The 13,010-nt window shown below is 47.7% G+C and overlaps 1 protein-coding gene across 3 annotated transcripts in view; it reads right to left on the reverse strand.

The window, feature by feature from the left end:
• The window catches only part of FAM107A (family with sequence similarity 107 member A), a 51,064-nt gene that overhangs the window by 13,615 nt on the left and 24,439 nt on the right, over positions 1-13,010 (reverse strand). The window contains exon 2 of one of the 3 annotated variants that reach the window (XM_032411632.1): positions 7,404-7,467. The exons of 1 other annotated variant lie outside the window; for it this stretch is intronic. In XM_032411632.1, the coding sequence (XP_032267523.1) occupies positions 7,404-7,467 (64 nt within the window). Of the gene's footprint in view, positions 1-5,265; positions 5,410-7,403; positions 7,468-13,010 lie in introns of those variants that run through there. One more of the 3 variants, XM_032411633.1, reaches the window with a different exon arrangement.

Raw genomic sequence — 13,010 nt, forward strand, 5'->3', positions numbered from 1 at the left:
GTTCTAGATCAATGTATCTCAAATGTCATGACTAGCCATCATTTGTGAGATGAGTGTTAAAATGGAATTAAAATGGGCCATGCTCCTGGATTGCTGTATTAGAACTTATGAGGGAGGGGCCCATAAATTTGGATTTTTAACACATCCCCCTGGGGATTTGTTTATCTCCGGGAGTTTGAGAACCACTATTCTATGGCATGAAATTACAGGCCCTTCTCCTTAGTCACAATATTTCTCTCATGTTTGTGGTTTAAACAGAAAACCAAGCATACATTGCTTTTGCTCTCAGGAAACAATAAAGATTAAAAATATGAGAAAGAGCAACCTTTTCTGACCACCTATAGTTATGATTCACATCTGGTTCAGTCATGTCCATTTTGCGTATTGGAAAATAGAGGCCTTCCAGGCAAATGAGCCTTTTAGGAGTTTACTCCAGGTTACCGTGGAATTCAGTTCCAGTTGCTGCTTCCTGCCTTGGTGGGTGGAGCTTTCCCTGGAGGCCTTCCCATTCTCCCTAAAGGAAGGACTCCGGAATACCAGGGGCCTGGAGATCAGACCTCTTGCTCAGCCCCAGAAGAGCTGAAGGGGAATCCCAGAGGTTGAGCACACCCCTCCCACACTCCCTTCTTGTCCCTTTGAAGTTTGTTTTCTTGGGAACTTAGAGGCTCCAAAAGGAAGAGGGGTAGTGAAGACCAGGAGAGGCAGTCAGGAGTGAGAGCTGGGGCATTTTCCTGCTTCCATCGTGGGCTGGGGCTGCAGCTTGCAGTAAAAAAAACAACAACAAACCTCCAAAAACATCTATCCTTTCATTTTTGCTCCCCTTTATCCAAGCTCACAGGCGCCTGGAGCAGCTTATCTGGGTGCACAAACATCAGACAAGAAGTTCCCATGGCAACTCAAAACTTCCTCCTCAGCACTGTATTCAGTCTAAATCTCCAGGGTCCCTTTTCAAGGCCTCAATGAGGTTTCTGAGAAGCCACCCACAAAACAGCCTTAGGATCCAACCTCCTCCCCACCCCCAGCATGCTCAGTTGAAAGGACACGGAGGGGGGTAGAAACTGTATTGGCAGAAAAACTTGTCATGGGATCTGTGGAGAGATTATAAAAGGAATGAGAGTTGCCTTTACAACAGATTTGAACCAGGAAGAATTTACCCGGTGGAGGGATTTCAAGTGTGCAAACGGGAAAGTATCCGGGAGTGGGGAAGAACTAAGTTTTGTTTCAGAAAGCTGGCTCTCCACTCAGCTGCAGTGAGGCCTGGCGAATCTGGTCTCTTAGCTGCAGAGGGGCCCTGGGGTGCCCCCTAGCCCCAGCACATTTTAACTCATAGCCAGGCCAAAGATGGACAGTGGAGCTAAGGATGGGGAGAGAGAGCGAGAGAGAGTGGGGAACCTGGGCAGACCATAGCTTGTCAAGCCAAGCAAACTTCCGTGATTGCTGACAGTGGGGTTCCCAGATATAGCAAATAAAAATGCAGCACGCTCCATTTAAATCTGAGTTTCAGATAAGCAATGAATATGTTTTTAGTATAAGCATAGCCATACAATAGTTGGATTATACGTACACTAAACTATTATTTGTTGTGTATCCGAGCTTCAAATTTAACTGGGTGTCCTGCATTTTATCTGGCAACCCTGACTTGCAGGCAGGGATGGAGGCTATAGCTGCCCCTCCCCCCCCAGGCTACTGCTGACATCCACGGGCACCTGGAGCGGTTCCTCTGTCCACACTGCAGAGAGATGCCTCCCTCCCTCAGCCCAGCCTGAGCTCCAGGTAGGATGTAGGTAATGAACCTCAGGGGGACCTTTACCACAGCACTGCGTAGCTTCCCAGATATGGCCAAGCATGAGTTACTCCCTTCTAGCTCCGTGGTTAAGAGCATGGACTGTGGTGTCAGTGCAGATACCACTCCTCGATCCACTGCTAGACCACTAGGTGACCTTCAACTCCTCATTTCCTCATCTCTGATATGGGGCAGACATTTTTTGGAGGAATAAAGGAGATACCACATGGGATGTCTTCACACTGCCTGTTGCAGAGTCTGGGCTCCAAAGTGGTCGCTGTTATTTTGATAACCCATTTAAAAGCAATAAAAATTTTCATCCACGGGAAAAAAGTGGGATTAAAGACCAGAGTTGATAGGACCTCAGCAATGTGAAACAATGTAAAACAAACACAACCACACACACAAGCTATGCATAGCAAAGACTTTGAGGAGATAGCCCCAAATGTTACCAGTAGCTGCTTACAGTTAGTGGGATTGTGGGTAAGTCTTCCCCTTCTTTATTCTCAATTTCCCAAAATATTCACGGTGAACATGTAATACTTTAATATTAAAAAAATTATTTAAAAATAATTTGTGGTGAACAATTTTCTAGAAGTGTTCTATTACTTGGTGCATGACTTGAGACTACTGTAAATGAAAATGGATGGCTACCACCTTGGATTTGACTCCATAACCCCATCCTCGGGGGCTTCTAAAGCAGGGGCGCTCTTGCCTCTTCACTAAATGGCCCAGTTGGATCCTCACCCTGACTCTTACTTCCTGCTCTTCCATGTGTGAGACAACCAAGTAGTGCTTCTAGAGGTATGTGGCCCTGGGTTTGAATCTCAGCTCCACCCCTGATGTGCTGTGTGGCTTTAGACAAGCCATGTTATCTTCTGAGCCTAAATTTCCTCATGTTTAAAATAGGGGTTAGGCACGTGCACCCCAATGTTCACAGCAGCAGTGTCCACATAGCCGAACTGTGGAAGGAGCTGCGATGCCCTTCAACAGATGAATGGATAAAGAAGATGTGGTCCATATATACAATGAAATATTACTCAGCCATCAGAAAGGATGAATACCCAACTTTTACATCAACATGGATGGGACTGGAGGAGATTATGCTAAGTGAAATAAGTCAAGCAGAGAAAGACAATTATCATATGGTTTCACTTATATGTGGAACATAAAGAATAGCATGGAGGACATTAGGAGAAGGAAGGGAAAAATGAAGGGGGGGCAATCAGAGGGGGAGATGAACCATGAGAGACTATGGACTCCGGGAAACAAACTGAGGGTTCTAGAGGTGAGAGGGTTGGGGGGGTGGGTTAGCCTGGTGATGGGTATTAAGGAGAGCACGTTCTGCATGGAGCACTGGGTGTTATACGCAAACAATGAATCATGAAACACTACATCAAAAACTAATGAAGTACTGTATGGTGACTAACATAACATAAAAAAAAAGGAGGTTAATACTTACCTCCCTGAGAGGAGGGACATATCTGTTCTATTTATGAATACATCCATGTGCCTTGTATGGGGGTAGTGCATACTGGTGGTCAGTATATATTGGTGGAAGGAATAACGGAATTACATTGATGAGTTGACAGATGTACAGCATTTGGCAAAGCGAGTGGCAATAACACGTGATCAGCATTATTGGCCATTATTATTACTAGTCTCAGGAGGTGTGCAGAAGTTGGCCTGGATGGGCCTAAGTTGGCACTAAGTGTTTTCTACCTCATAGTGGGATAGAAGCATTCTCTTAGCAGGACCATGGGCGAGCAGCTAAGCTCTTTAAAGCCCAGTCTCCTCATCTGTTAAATGGGGATGACAATTAGCAGTGACCTTGCAGGGTACTTAAGACTGAATGAGCCAGCAGTGCCTAGCACAAAGTCAAAGGCCTTGCCCCCTCCCTGGCTTGTAGCTGCGAGTGGTACAGATACCGGGCAGGCAAGTAGGGCCCGTGGGATGACTCTGATATGTCTGCTATTCTGAATAGGTTGCTAGTGAAAAATGTTGCCTTTTGAATGAGGCTCATCGCTGCAGCTCCGGGCTAGGCGGAGCACAGCGTCTTCAGATTAGATAGCCCCTCCTCATCTTTGTGAGAAGATAGGAACTGGATGGGAACACTTAGGAGTGCTTTGCGGGAAAATCGCTGGAGCTGGGGTTTGAAATCGGATTCATGGAATTATAGCGCTCCTCCCTTTCTGCCTGCCCCAGCTCAGCCAGATTTAAGACCCTCCCCCAGGAAGGCGCCGGGAGTCCTGAAGTCTTCGCCAGTTCTTGCTTTTGGACTTAAGAAAACCGTTGTTTCAATGTTCCCAAGCAGTAGCTCCGCGTGGGGATCTCCGCAGGGCGGAGCCAGTCTAAGTAAGAGAGGCAGTCGGTCCCAGAACGGACGTCGCGGGGGGCGGGGGGGGGGCGGGGGAGGGTCAGGGGAGTTGGTGGGTCGGGGCCGGTGCAGATGTGCTGCCAATGACTCCCCTCGCGCCTTTGGCTCCAGGGGTCCGCCCGCAGGACCACTGGGTGGGGCGGGCTCCTTGCCCACGGCAGATCGGCAGATCGTAGCTGCCCCGTGAGCCCAAGTCCCCTGACACTTTCTAATCACTTACCCCAACTGCAGGGACCTCGCTTGAGAAGGATTTTCACCTTCCCTAAACCTCTCTTTCCAAGCACAAGGTCCAGAGGGAACCGCCCCAAACGCTTACTGCGGACCTTCCTTTTCTTCTTTCTACATCTTCGGTTTTCCCAATTATTTTTACACTGACTATATACCATGTTTGTTTCATTTTCCTAAAGAAAACATCTCTTATTGTCCTGAGTAGAAAAGTAATATGTGCTTACTGCAAAGAAGTAAACAAAAAGGCAAATAGGAGAGAAAAAAAGAAACACCTTGTCATCCAACTCTCATCCTTGAAAATAACCACCGTATGTTTCCTTCTAAATCTTTTTCTCTTTACACGCATAATATATAGAAAAATGGTTTCTCCCCTTCCTCTAACTTGCTCTCTTGCCCTTCCGCCGCTAACGTAATACCTCGCTGGACATCACCAGCGGCTATGCATCTGTGCTTCTCCGTGCCCCACTACAAGCAACTCCGGTCTTACCCATTTGCCACTCTCCCACGCTCACAAACGCCTTCGCGCGCATTGGAGACCCGCCAGGAGATGGAACCTTGCCGCACTTTCAATAGTTACGAAACGGAGTGAGTGTGTATGTGTGTGTTTGTGGGGGGGGGGGGCACGCTCGCACACTGGAATAAAGCGATATATCTAATGGTAGGTCCCCAAAAGGAAGAATGTAGGAGGGAAAGAAGGAATGAAAGGAGAACATGGAAAAGTAATTTAAAAGAATGAAAGAAGGGAGGAAAGCAGAGCAATGAAGGGGGGACCGAGGTGCTCGGCGGCGGCGGGCTGGTCAGCCTGAGCGCGGGGTGCCCGCCCTGCCCTCTCGAGCTCTCCACGACGTAGGGGCGGGGAGGCCTTGCCCTCACTTACCGGACCTGAGCAGCACGGCCCGGTAGAGACCCGTGGCCTCGGCGGGGTCCCGTGGCCGCTCGCCCAGCCTCTGCGCCATGCGCCTGTGCGCCCGACTGTGGAGTCGGCACTGCGGACCGGGAGCGCACCGGAGGATAGTACTCTGGAGCCGGAGTGCCTCCGCAGCGATGACGCGCGAACCGAGGCCCAAACCCTGCTGCAGATCGAGTTACCACCGAGGCGGGAGCGCCCGGCGAGGAGGCGCCGCGGGGGAGGGATAGAGGGCAGGGGCAAGGGCAGGTAGCCTGTCTGCCCAGCAGGGTCCGGTGTGAAGACTCCTGACCCCCGGGTTCCAGGGCCAGGGGAGAACCCGATGTCCTGATTTCTGGCCTAGGTCTCCCACCTACTCTTCTCCATTTCTTCATTTCCCTGGCCGCTGGCCTCGTTGAATGCTACAAGCAGGTGTGGGATTCTGAAGTGGCATCCCTGGGATCACGTCCCAGCGCCACCAGTTAATAACTGTGTGATCCCACGATTTAATTACCTAACCTCTCAGAGCCACAGTTTTCTCATCTGTAAAATGGGGATAACCACAGTACTTATTATTTCCACAGGGTTATGAGGGTAATATGTATGTATATGTAGTATATGTATTCTATATACTGACTATATGTATTCTATATACTGACTATATATATATATATATATATAGTCGACTATATTATATATAGTCAGTATATGTATTATATATAATCTTAGAACAGTGGCTAGGGCAGAACAAACACTATATACTAGTATTAAAAAAAGTGTCTTGGGGTGAGGTGGCACTGAGAAGCAGGGAGCTTTACTGTAGGAGGCAAGATGTGGTGGGACTCCACTAGGCTGATTTCTCCCAGTTTGTACAATCCCTTTAATAGCCAGAGATGGGAGGACCAACCAAAAGAGTCTAAAGGTGGAGGAGCAAAGTCAACCAGGCAGATTTGGAAGATATAAGAAACTGACAATTTTGATTATCTACTCTGTTTGGTGCTGTGCTGTTTCTTCTAATATAAAAACTAACGTTCATTGTGTACTTTATGTCCTATTTCATTTTAACTTCACAATCCTATGAATTAGTGTCTATTAGCCTTCCAATTTTGCAGATGAAGAAACTGAGGCTCAGAGAGGTCAGCAATTTATCTGGGATCACACAGTATGGATCTGGGACACACTCTGGTAGTCCAACCTCAGACTTGGGTCACCTGCTCTGCTGCCCTTCTATTATCTCATTTACGCTGCACGGAAGTGCTGAAGGGTAGGTATTATCTCCAGTTGAGAGATGAAGTCATTGAGACTCAGGGAGGTGAGGTGGCTTACCCATGCTTACATAGCTAGTTGGAAGATCCAAGACTTAATCCAGTTCTCCACTCACAAAACTAGTGCCCCTGAAATCTATAGACCCTCTGGAGCTGTCCAGGGTACTGGATGGCCTCTGTTCAAGGCTGTGCCTATGTGCGCCAGAGAACCTTGAGCTGGCTGTTGGAGTTTTGGCAAAACAGTACTGTCTCCCTGTGCCTCTGTGTCCTCTCCAGCCTTGGTGCCCCCTAGGCCAGCTGTCAGCCAAGTCCTCTCTAGTTGGTCCTTTGCCACTTTCCAGGCCCAGCTTCTGCTGTGACTCAGAGATCTCTGTACTTCTCTGCTCTTCAGTTACCACCCCCAGTCCCAAGGACCCAAGTGACACACTTTGATCTTTGGGGACGTCACTGATTGGTCAGATGATCATGTCTCATCAACAACCAACCATCATGAGTGCCAGGCAAAATCACAGACATTTGGCATTGACTATTTCACAGCCATTCTTTAGAGGATGAAATTATATATAATTTATTATTAATCTCATTTAATCCACTCTTTGATCAAGTATGATTATACCCCTTTTAGAGAGAAGGAAAATAAGGTTCAAGTGACTTGCCCACAATCACATAACTAGTTAGTAATGGAGCTGAACTTGGAAGCCAGATGGTGCCAAAGCTTTTGCTGCAGGGGGGGAAACAAAGCTAGCTGTTGAACAAGGTGGGGTGTTCAGGAAAATTGTGACTAAGTAATGAGCTTTTACAGAACATTTGAAAAGGATTAACTCTGGCTGCACTCCTGAGGAATTCTAGGTGGGTCTGACTTACCTGAGCCATTTAGTCTCTGCTTCTCATTTTCATTATGGAATATGGCCTGAGGAGAGTATTCTTTCTGTGAACAGAAGGAAAGTAGGTGGAGTGAGGACCCTCTGTTCCTTGGCAGGGGATGACTGAAGAGATATTCATAATGTCCCTGAATTCCCACAGGAGGGACTGATCAGGGTCAAAGTCCTCTCCAGGGAAACAAATTACTATCATCCTTAGAGTGTGTGTGTATGTATATGCATGCACACATGCATGTTGTGGCCATTTATGAGACATGCTCTTTTAAAAAAATAGATTTTTAAGAACAGTTTTAGATTTAGAGAAAAATTGAGAAGATAGTACAGAGAGTTCCTTATACTCTGCATCCAGTTTTTCTGTGAGCATCTTATATGTATGTAGATGTATATGTATGTAGTATGGCACATTTGTGACAATTAATGAGCTAATATTGACACGTTATTATTAACTAAAGTCCATACCTTATTCAGGTTTCCTTAGTTTTTACCTAATGTCCTTGTTCTGTTCCAGAATCCTATCCAAGATACCAGGTTACATTAGTTGTCAGGTCTCCTTGAGCTCCTCTTGGCTGTAATAGTTTTTCAGACCTTCTTTGTTTTTGATGACCTTGACAGTTTCAAAGAGCACTGAGATCCATATTCTTTTATGTTGAGTTCTTATCCTTGCTGTTGCTTTTACCTGAACTACCTTCTCCTTACCTTCCTGGCAAACTCTTCATCCTTCAAGGGCCAACTCAGAAGGCTTCCAGGTTTGGTCCTCAAAATCAGTTCTTAGACCTCTTCTCTCTCTATACTGTCATGACTTTATTTTATTTTATTATTTTTTAAAGATTTTATTTATTTATTTGACAGAGAGAGACACAACAAAAGAGGGAACACAAGCAGAGGGAGTGGGAAAGGGAGAAGCAGGTTTCCCGCAGAGCAGGGAGCCCAATGAGGGGCTCAATCCCAGGACTCTGGGATCATGATCTGAGCTGAAGGCAGACGCTTAATGACTGAGCCACACAGATGCCCCAATATTGTCATGACTTTAAAAACAACTCTAAGCCAATGATCCCCAAATGCATAGTTCCAATCCAGACTTTCACTCTGAGCTTAAACTTTGGCCAACAGGCTGCTTGACATGTCCACTTGAAAGTCTAATAGGCCCTACTCACCATGGTCCAGACAGAACTATTGATCACTCCAGCCCCCCAACCTGTTCCTCCCCTGTCCCCCCATTTTGTCAAATGACTCCACTCTGGCCCTGTGGCTCAGACAGGAGCCTAGGGCTCTTCTTTGCCCTGTCACAAGCCCACAGTGCTTAGATCACCAAGGCATGATGAGTCCACTTCCTGCCATCTTTTCCATCCATCCATTTCTTCCAATGCCCCAACCCTAGCCCAGGCACCACTGTGCTTGGACGCCTGCAGTAGCTTGCCCTCTTTCAAGTTTTTCTTCACACAAACTCCAGAGCAAGCTTTTAAAATGTAACTCAGACTCCACTCTTGCCCTACTGAAAACCCTTTGGTACCTTCCCTTTGCACTTGGGATCAAACTCATATGACTCCCCCTAGCTTTTAAGGCCTTGCAACCCAGACCCTACCTGCCACCCTCTCAAATACCACCTATCTGTTCCTTCATATGTTCAAGGATTTGGGATGCCTTAGTGAAGAAAACAGACAAAGGTCCTTGGCCTTGTGGACCTGGCATTCTAGTGGGGGAGCTAGACAATAAGCATAATGAATGAATAAGTAAAGTAGATAGTATGTTAGAAGGTGACAGGTACTATGGAAAAGAGGGAAATTAGAGGAGGGGGGAGAAGGTTAGTGGTAAGTGGGGGCCGTATGTAGTAATAACTGGCTGCCCGGAGGGTCTCATTGAGAAGGTGGGATGTGAACACAAACTTGCAGGAAGTGGGAGAGTTAGCCAGACAGATATTTTGGGCAAGAGTGTTGCAGACAGAGGGAACAGCTAGAGCAAAGGTCCTGAGGCTGGAGTGTGCCAGAAGGCTCAGGGAAGAGCAAGGCTGTCAGGTGGCTGGAGTGGAAGGGACGCAGGGGCAGTCACATGAGGGAAAGTCAGCAGGAAACAGGGGCCACCTTCCTTCACACCTCACACTCCAGCCACTAAGAGTTCTGTTGGGTTCTCCAAAGCCGTGCTGTTTCTCACCTCCTACTTTTGCACTAGCTGGTCCCTCAACCCATGCGTATTCTCCAGCTCTGCCCAGCTCCTCCTGCTTATCCTTTAAGTCTCAGCTGAAATGCCACTTCCCCAAGGAGGTCCCCCTCAATCATGTGCTCCAGCACCCCAAATTTCCCTTATATGACTCTTCACCACTGAGTTATTGTTTGAGCCCCATTTCCCCCATCAGACTGTACATGTCTTGAGTGGGGGGGACCGGGTTCACAGCTGTCTCCCCAGGGCCCACTCCAGAGCTGGGCTTGGCCTGGATGTCTGATAAGGATTTGTTGAAAGAAGGAATGCAGTGAATGAGTGAATGAGTGTGTGCACCCACACAGGGAGCTCTGGACTGTATGGGGAAGCGGGCAATTCCAAAGAGCAAGCCAGGGTCAGAACCCAGGGAGGACCCTGCTGTCTGCCCAGGGATTATTCAGGTGCACAGAAGGGCCTGGGGTGTTGACATTTCCCCAGGGTGTTCCCATCTTGAACTCTGCCACCCTGGGGGGCATAGAAAGGGAGGGTGTTTGGGATTTGGCCAAGCCTCTTTTGTGGTTTTTGACAAAGGGATTAAGAAGACAAGTAACTTCATCTCTGGAAGAAAATTCCAGGACATAGAAAAAGAACCTGCTCCGGAGGGCTCGAAGGGGATCTGAGCTCCTTCTCACATCTCCCTACAGACCTGGGAAGTGGGGCTGGGGCCCAAGGGCAAGATTAGCATTACAAAGCCAGAATTTCATAAGGAGCAGCTCCCAGATCTGGAGTTCAAAGAATTGTCCCTTGCATGCTTGCCAACCCCCCTTGCATGAAAGACTTGTTGGAAAATCAGGCCATCCCGTGTCCAGTAACACATCAGTGATTGAGACAGATTCTTCTCTCCCTTCAATGACTGGAGTTTGGTGAGTGAAAAAACACCCCACTTGCATGCAACCCCTTGCAAAGGCAAAGCTGAATTGAATTTGCTGACACATTACTGGTCATTGATAGTCTTTTTCAAGGACTGTGCTCATAAATAAACCAATTCTCATTTGCTCACACACTTTCAGGGTTGGAAGATGCTACTTAGTTATAATTTTGGTTAGTGAAAGTTAACACACACACTTTCCAGAGGAAATACTATTGTGTAGGGAACAACATACCCAACTATGGCTGAACACAACTCCGTGTGTTTGCATTTGCATTTCTCCTGACCTTACTGTGGCCACCACCTGCTTCTTTTTCATGCCCTGATTGTTGAGAAAGTTTTTTGGGGTTGGTCCTTGGTGACCTTCAATGAGCCTATCCCACAAAGTTTTGTGTCCTCCACTTTGCTCTGCTGCTTCCCCTGGAGACTGATGCACGTATTTTAGAAGTGTCAAGGAGACTATGGACCCATCACACATCCTTCTTAGTCTTCCCCACAGGATGCATGCACCAAGTTACACTTAAGGGACCTTGCTTTGTTTGTCTGAAAACATTTTAAAAATTGAAATATAACACATATACATAAAATGCACTAATTTTAAGTGTGCAGCTCAACAAAGTTTTACATATGTATTCACCCACACAACCACCTCCAAGATCGAGATATAAAATACCCCCTGCACCCCAGAAGGCTCCCTTGTTCCCCTTCTCAGTCATTGGCCACCGTTTCCCAGCGTAAGCACTAATTCTAAATGATGCCACCATAGATTTGTTTCTCTTGTTGTAGAACTTCATGTGAATGGAACATTTACTCATTGGGGTCTGACTTCTTTTACTCGAGAGTATGTTTGAGATTCATTGATGTTGTCATCTGTCTCAGCGGTTCCCCTGTGGTTGGACATTTGCGTGGTTTCCAGTTTAGACTATGACTAATAAAGCTGCTATGAACAACTTGGTACACACAGCGCTGGTTTCTGTTGGGGAAATACCCAGCAGTGGAATTGCAGGTCATAAGATAGGTGACTATTTACCACTACTAGATACTGTCACCAGTGATTTTATCAGTTTGTGTGTTGTGCTTTTGACATCTTCACAACATCAATTTTGTTTTAAACACATAGAGGTCACTTCTGTGCCCAATCCTTTGGACTGGTGGGGGAGAGGAAGGAGGTATTAGCAAAATCGCATCTTAGATGAACAGAGAGGGGCCTGAGTTCTGACCTTGGAAGAGATGAGGGTAGGACCTCAGAGGATTTGTCCTCGTAACCTAGAGCGTGTCAGAGGGAAGTGTGTCTCTGGGTGTCCTCATTTATCCCCCCCCACCATTAAACTGGAAACACCCCGAGCACAGGTGCTGTGACTTATTCAGGTCTGTGTCTTCAATGTCTGGCATGGTTCTTGGCACATAGGTAGGTGCTTAGCACAGAAAAGCAGTTTAAAATTGTCGCACATATTTACTGAGCACATCCTAGAGCCGAACTCTGTGAAAAGACTTTACCAATGTGGTCGCACTTAAGCTGCACGATAGTCCTTTGAACTCAGGGGAGAGGGGGGCTCCTGCTGTATGGATGAGGAAGGAAGCTGCGGGCCTGAGCAGGTTAGGATACACAGCTTGCAAGTAGCAGCTCTGCAGTGAGACTGGAGGCAGTCTGACTCGGGAGTCTGCAGTCTTTGCCACATTCACGAATTGAGTGTGTGTGTGTATGTTGGCAAGAACCTGCACCCCATTTTACAGAAGAGGAAGCTGAGGCTCAGAGACGTTAAGGAACACTTCTCTATGGAGTCAGCTGGGCCAGCCTCACTGTAAAGCTAATTCTTTTTTTTATTTTAAAGATTTTATTTATTTGAGAGAGAGAGAGTGCCTGCAGGAGCAGGGGGAAGGGCAGGGAGCCCTTCTGTGACAGGGCGTCGGGGGGCTCTCGATCCCAGGACCCCAGGATCACCACCTGAGCTGAACCGACTGATCCACCCAGGGGCCCCTGCAAAGCTAATTCTTAAAGGTGGATATGGACCCTTGGTTGCTGCTCCCCAAATCCTGCTCCCCACTCCTGAGCGCATGGCCACCGGGTGTCACCGGGTGTCTCCTGAGCCTCTGCCTTAGCACCTCACACTCACAAAGCCGCCTCCCTGTCCTCCATCGCCCAGGCGTGGAGAGAATCAAACCCAGCAATCCTTCCTTTAAAGTGCTGGGTACTGTTTGGAGAGGGCCAGACCCCGGGACTTGCTCCTTCTCAGGGGTCCACTTAGTCACACTGGTGTTGGGTTCTCAGCTGAGTGCGGTAACCAGGGCACCGTCTTCCATCAAAGGAAGACTCCGTGGTTCCGGTCTCCAGGGTCTTCTGACAGCTCCATTCATTTCAGCCCCTCGGGCCTCAGAGACCCGGAACTCTGCCCTCCCGCAACCCAAGCTGGGGCACGGAGCCAGGAGCCACCCCCCTCCCCCAGGAGCCAGAGGGACAACCTTCCTCTCCTGGCCTGGACTTCATGGTTGTTTCATTATCCTTGAAAGCTCTTAAAGTATTTCACACAA

The sequence above is a fragment of the Phoca vitulina genome, unplaced genomic scaffold (assembly GCF_004348235.1).
Source record: "Phoca vitulina isolate PV1807 unplaced genomic scaffold, GSC_HSeal_1.0 scaffold13, whole genome shotgun sequence".
In the NCBI taxonomy this organism is placed as follows: domain Eukaryota; kingdom Metazoa; phylum Chordata; class Mammalia; order Carnivora; family Phocidae; genus Phoca; species Phoca vitulina.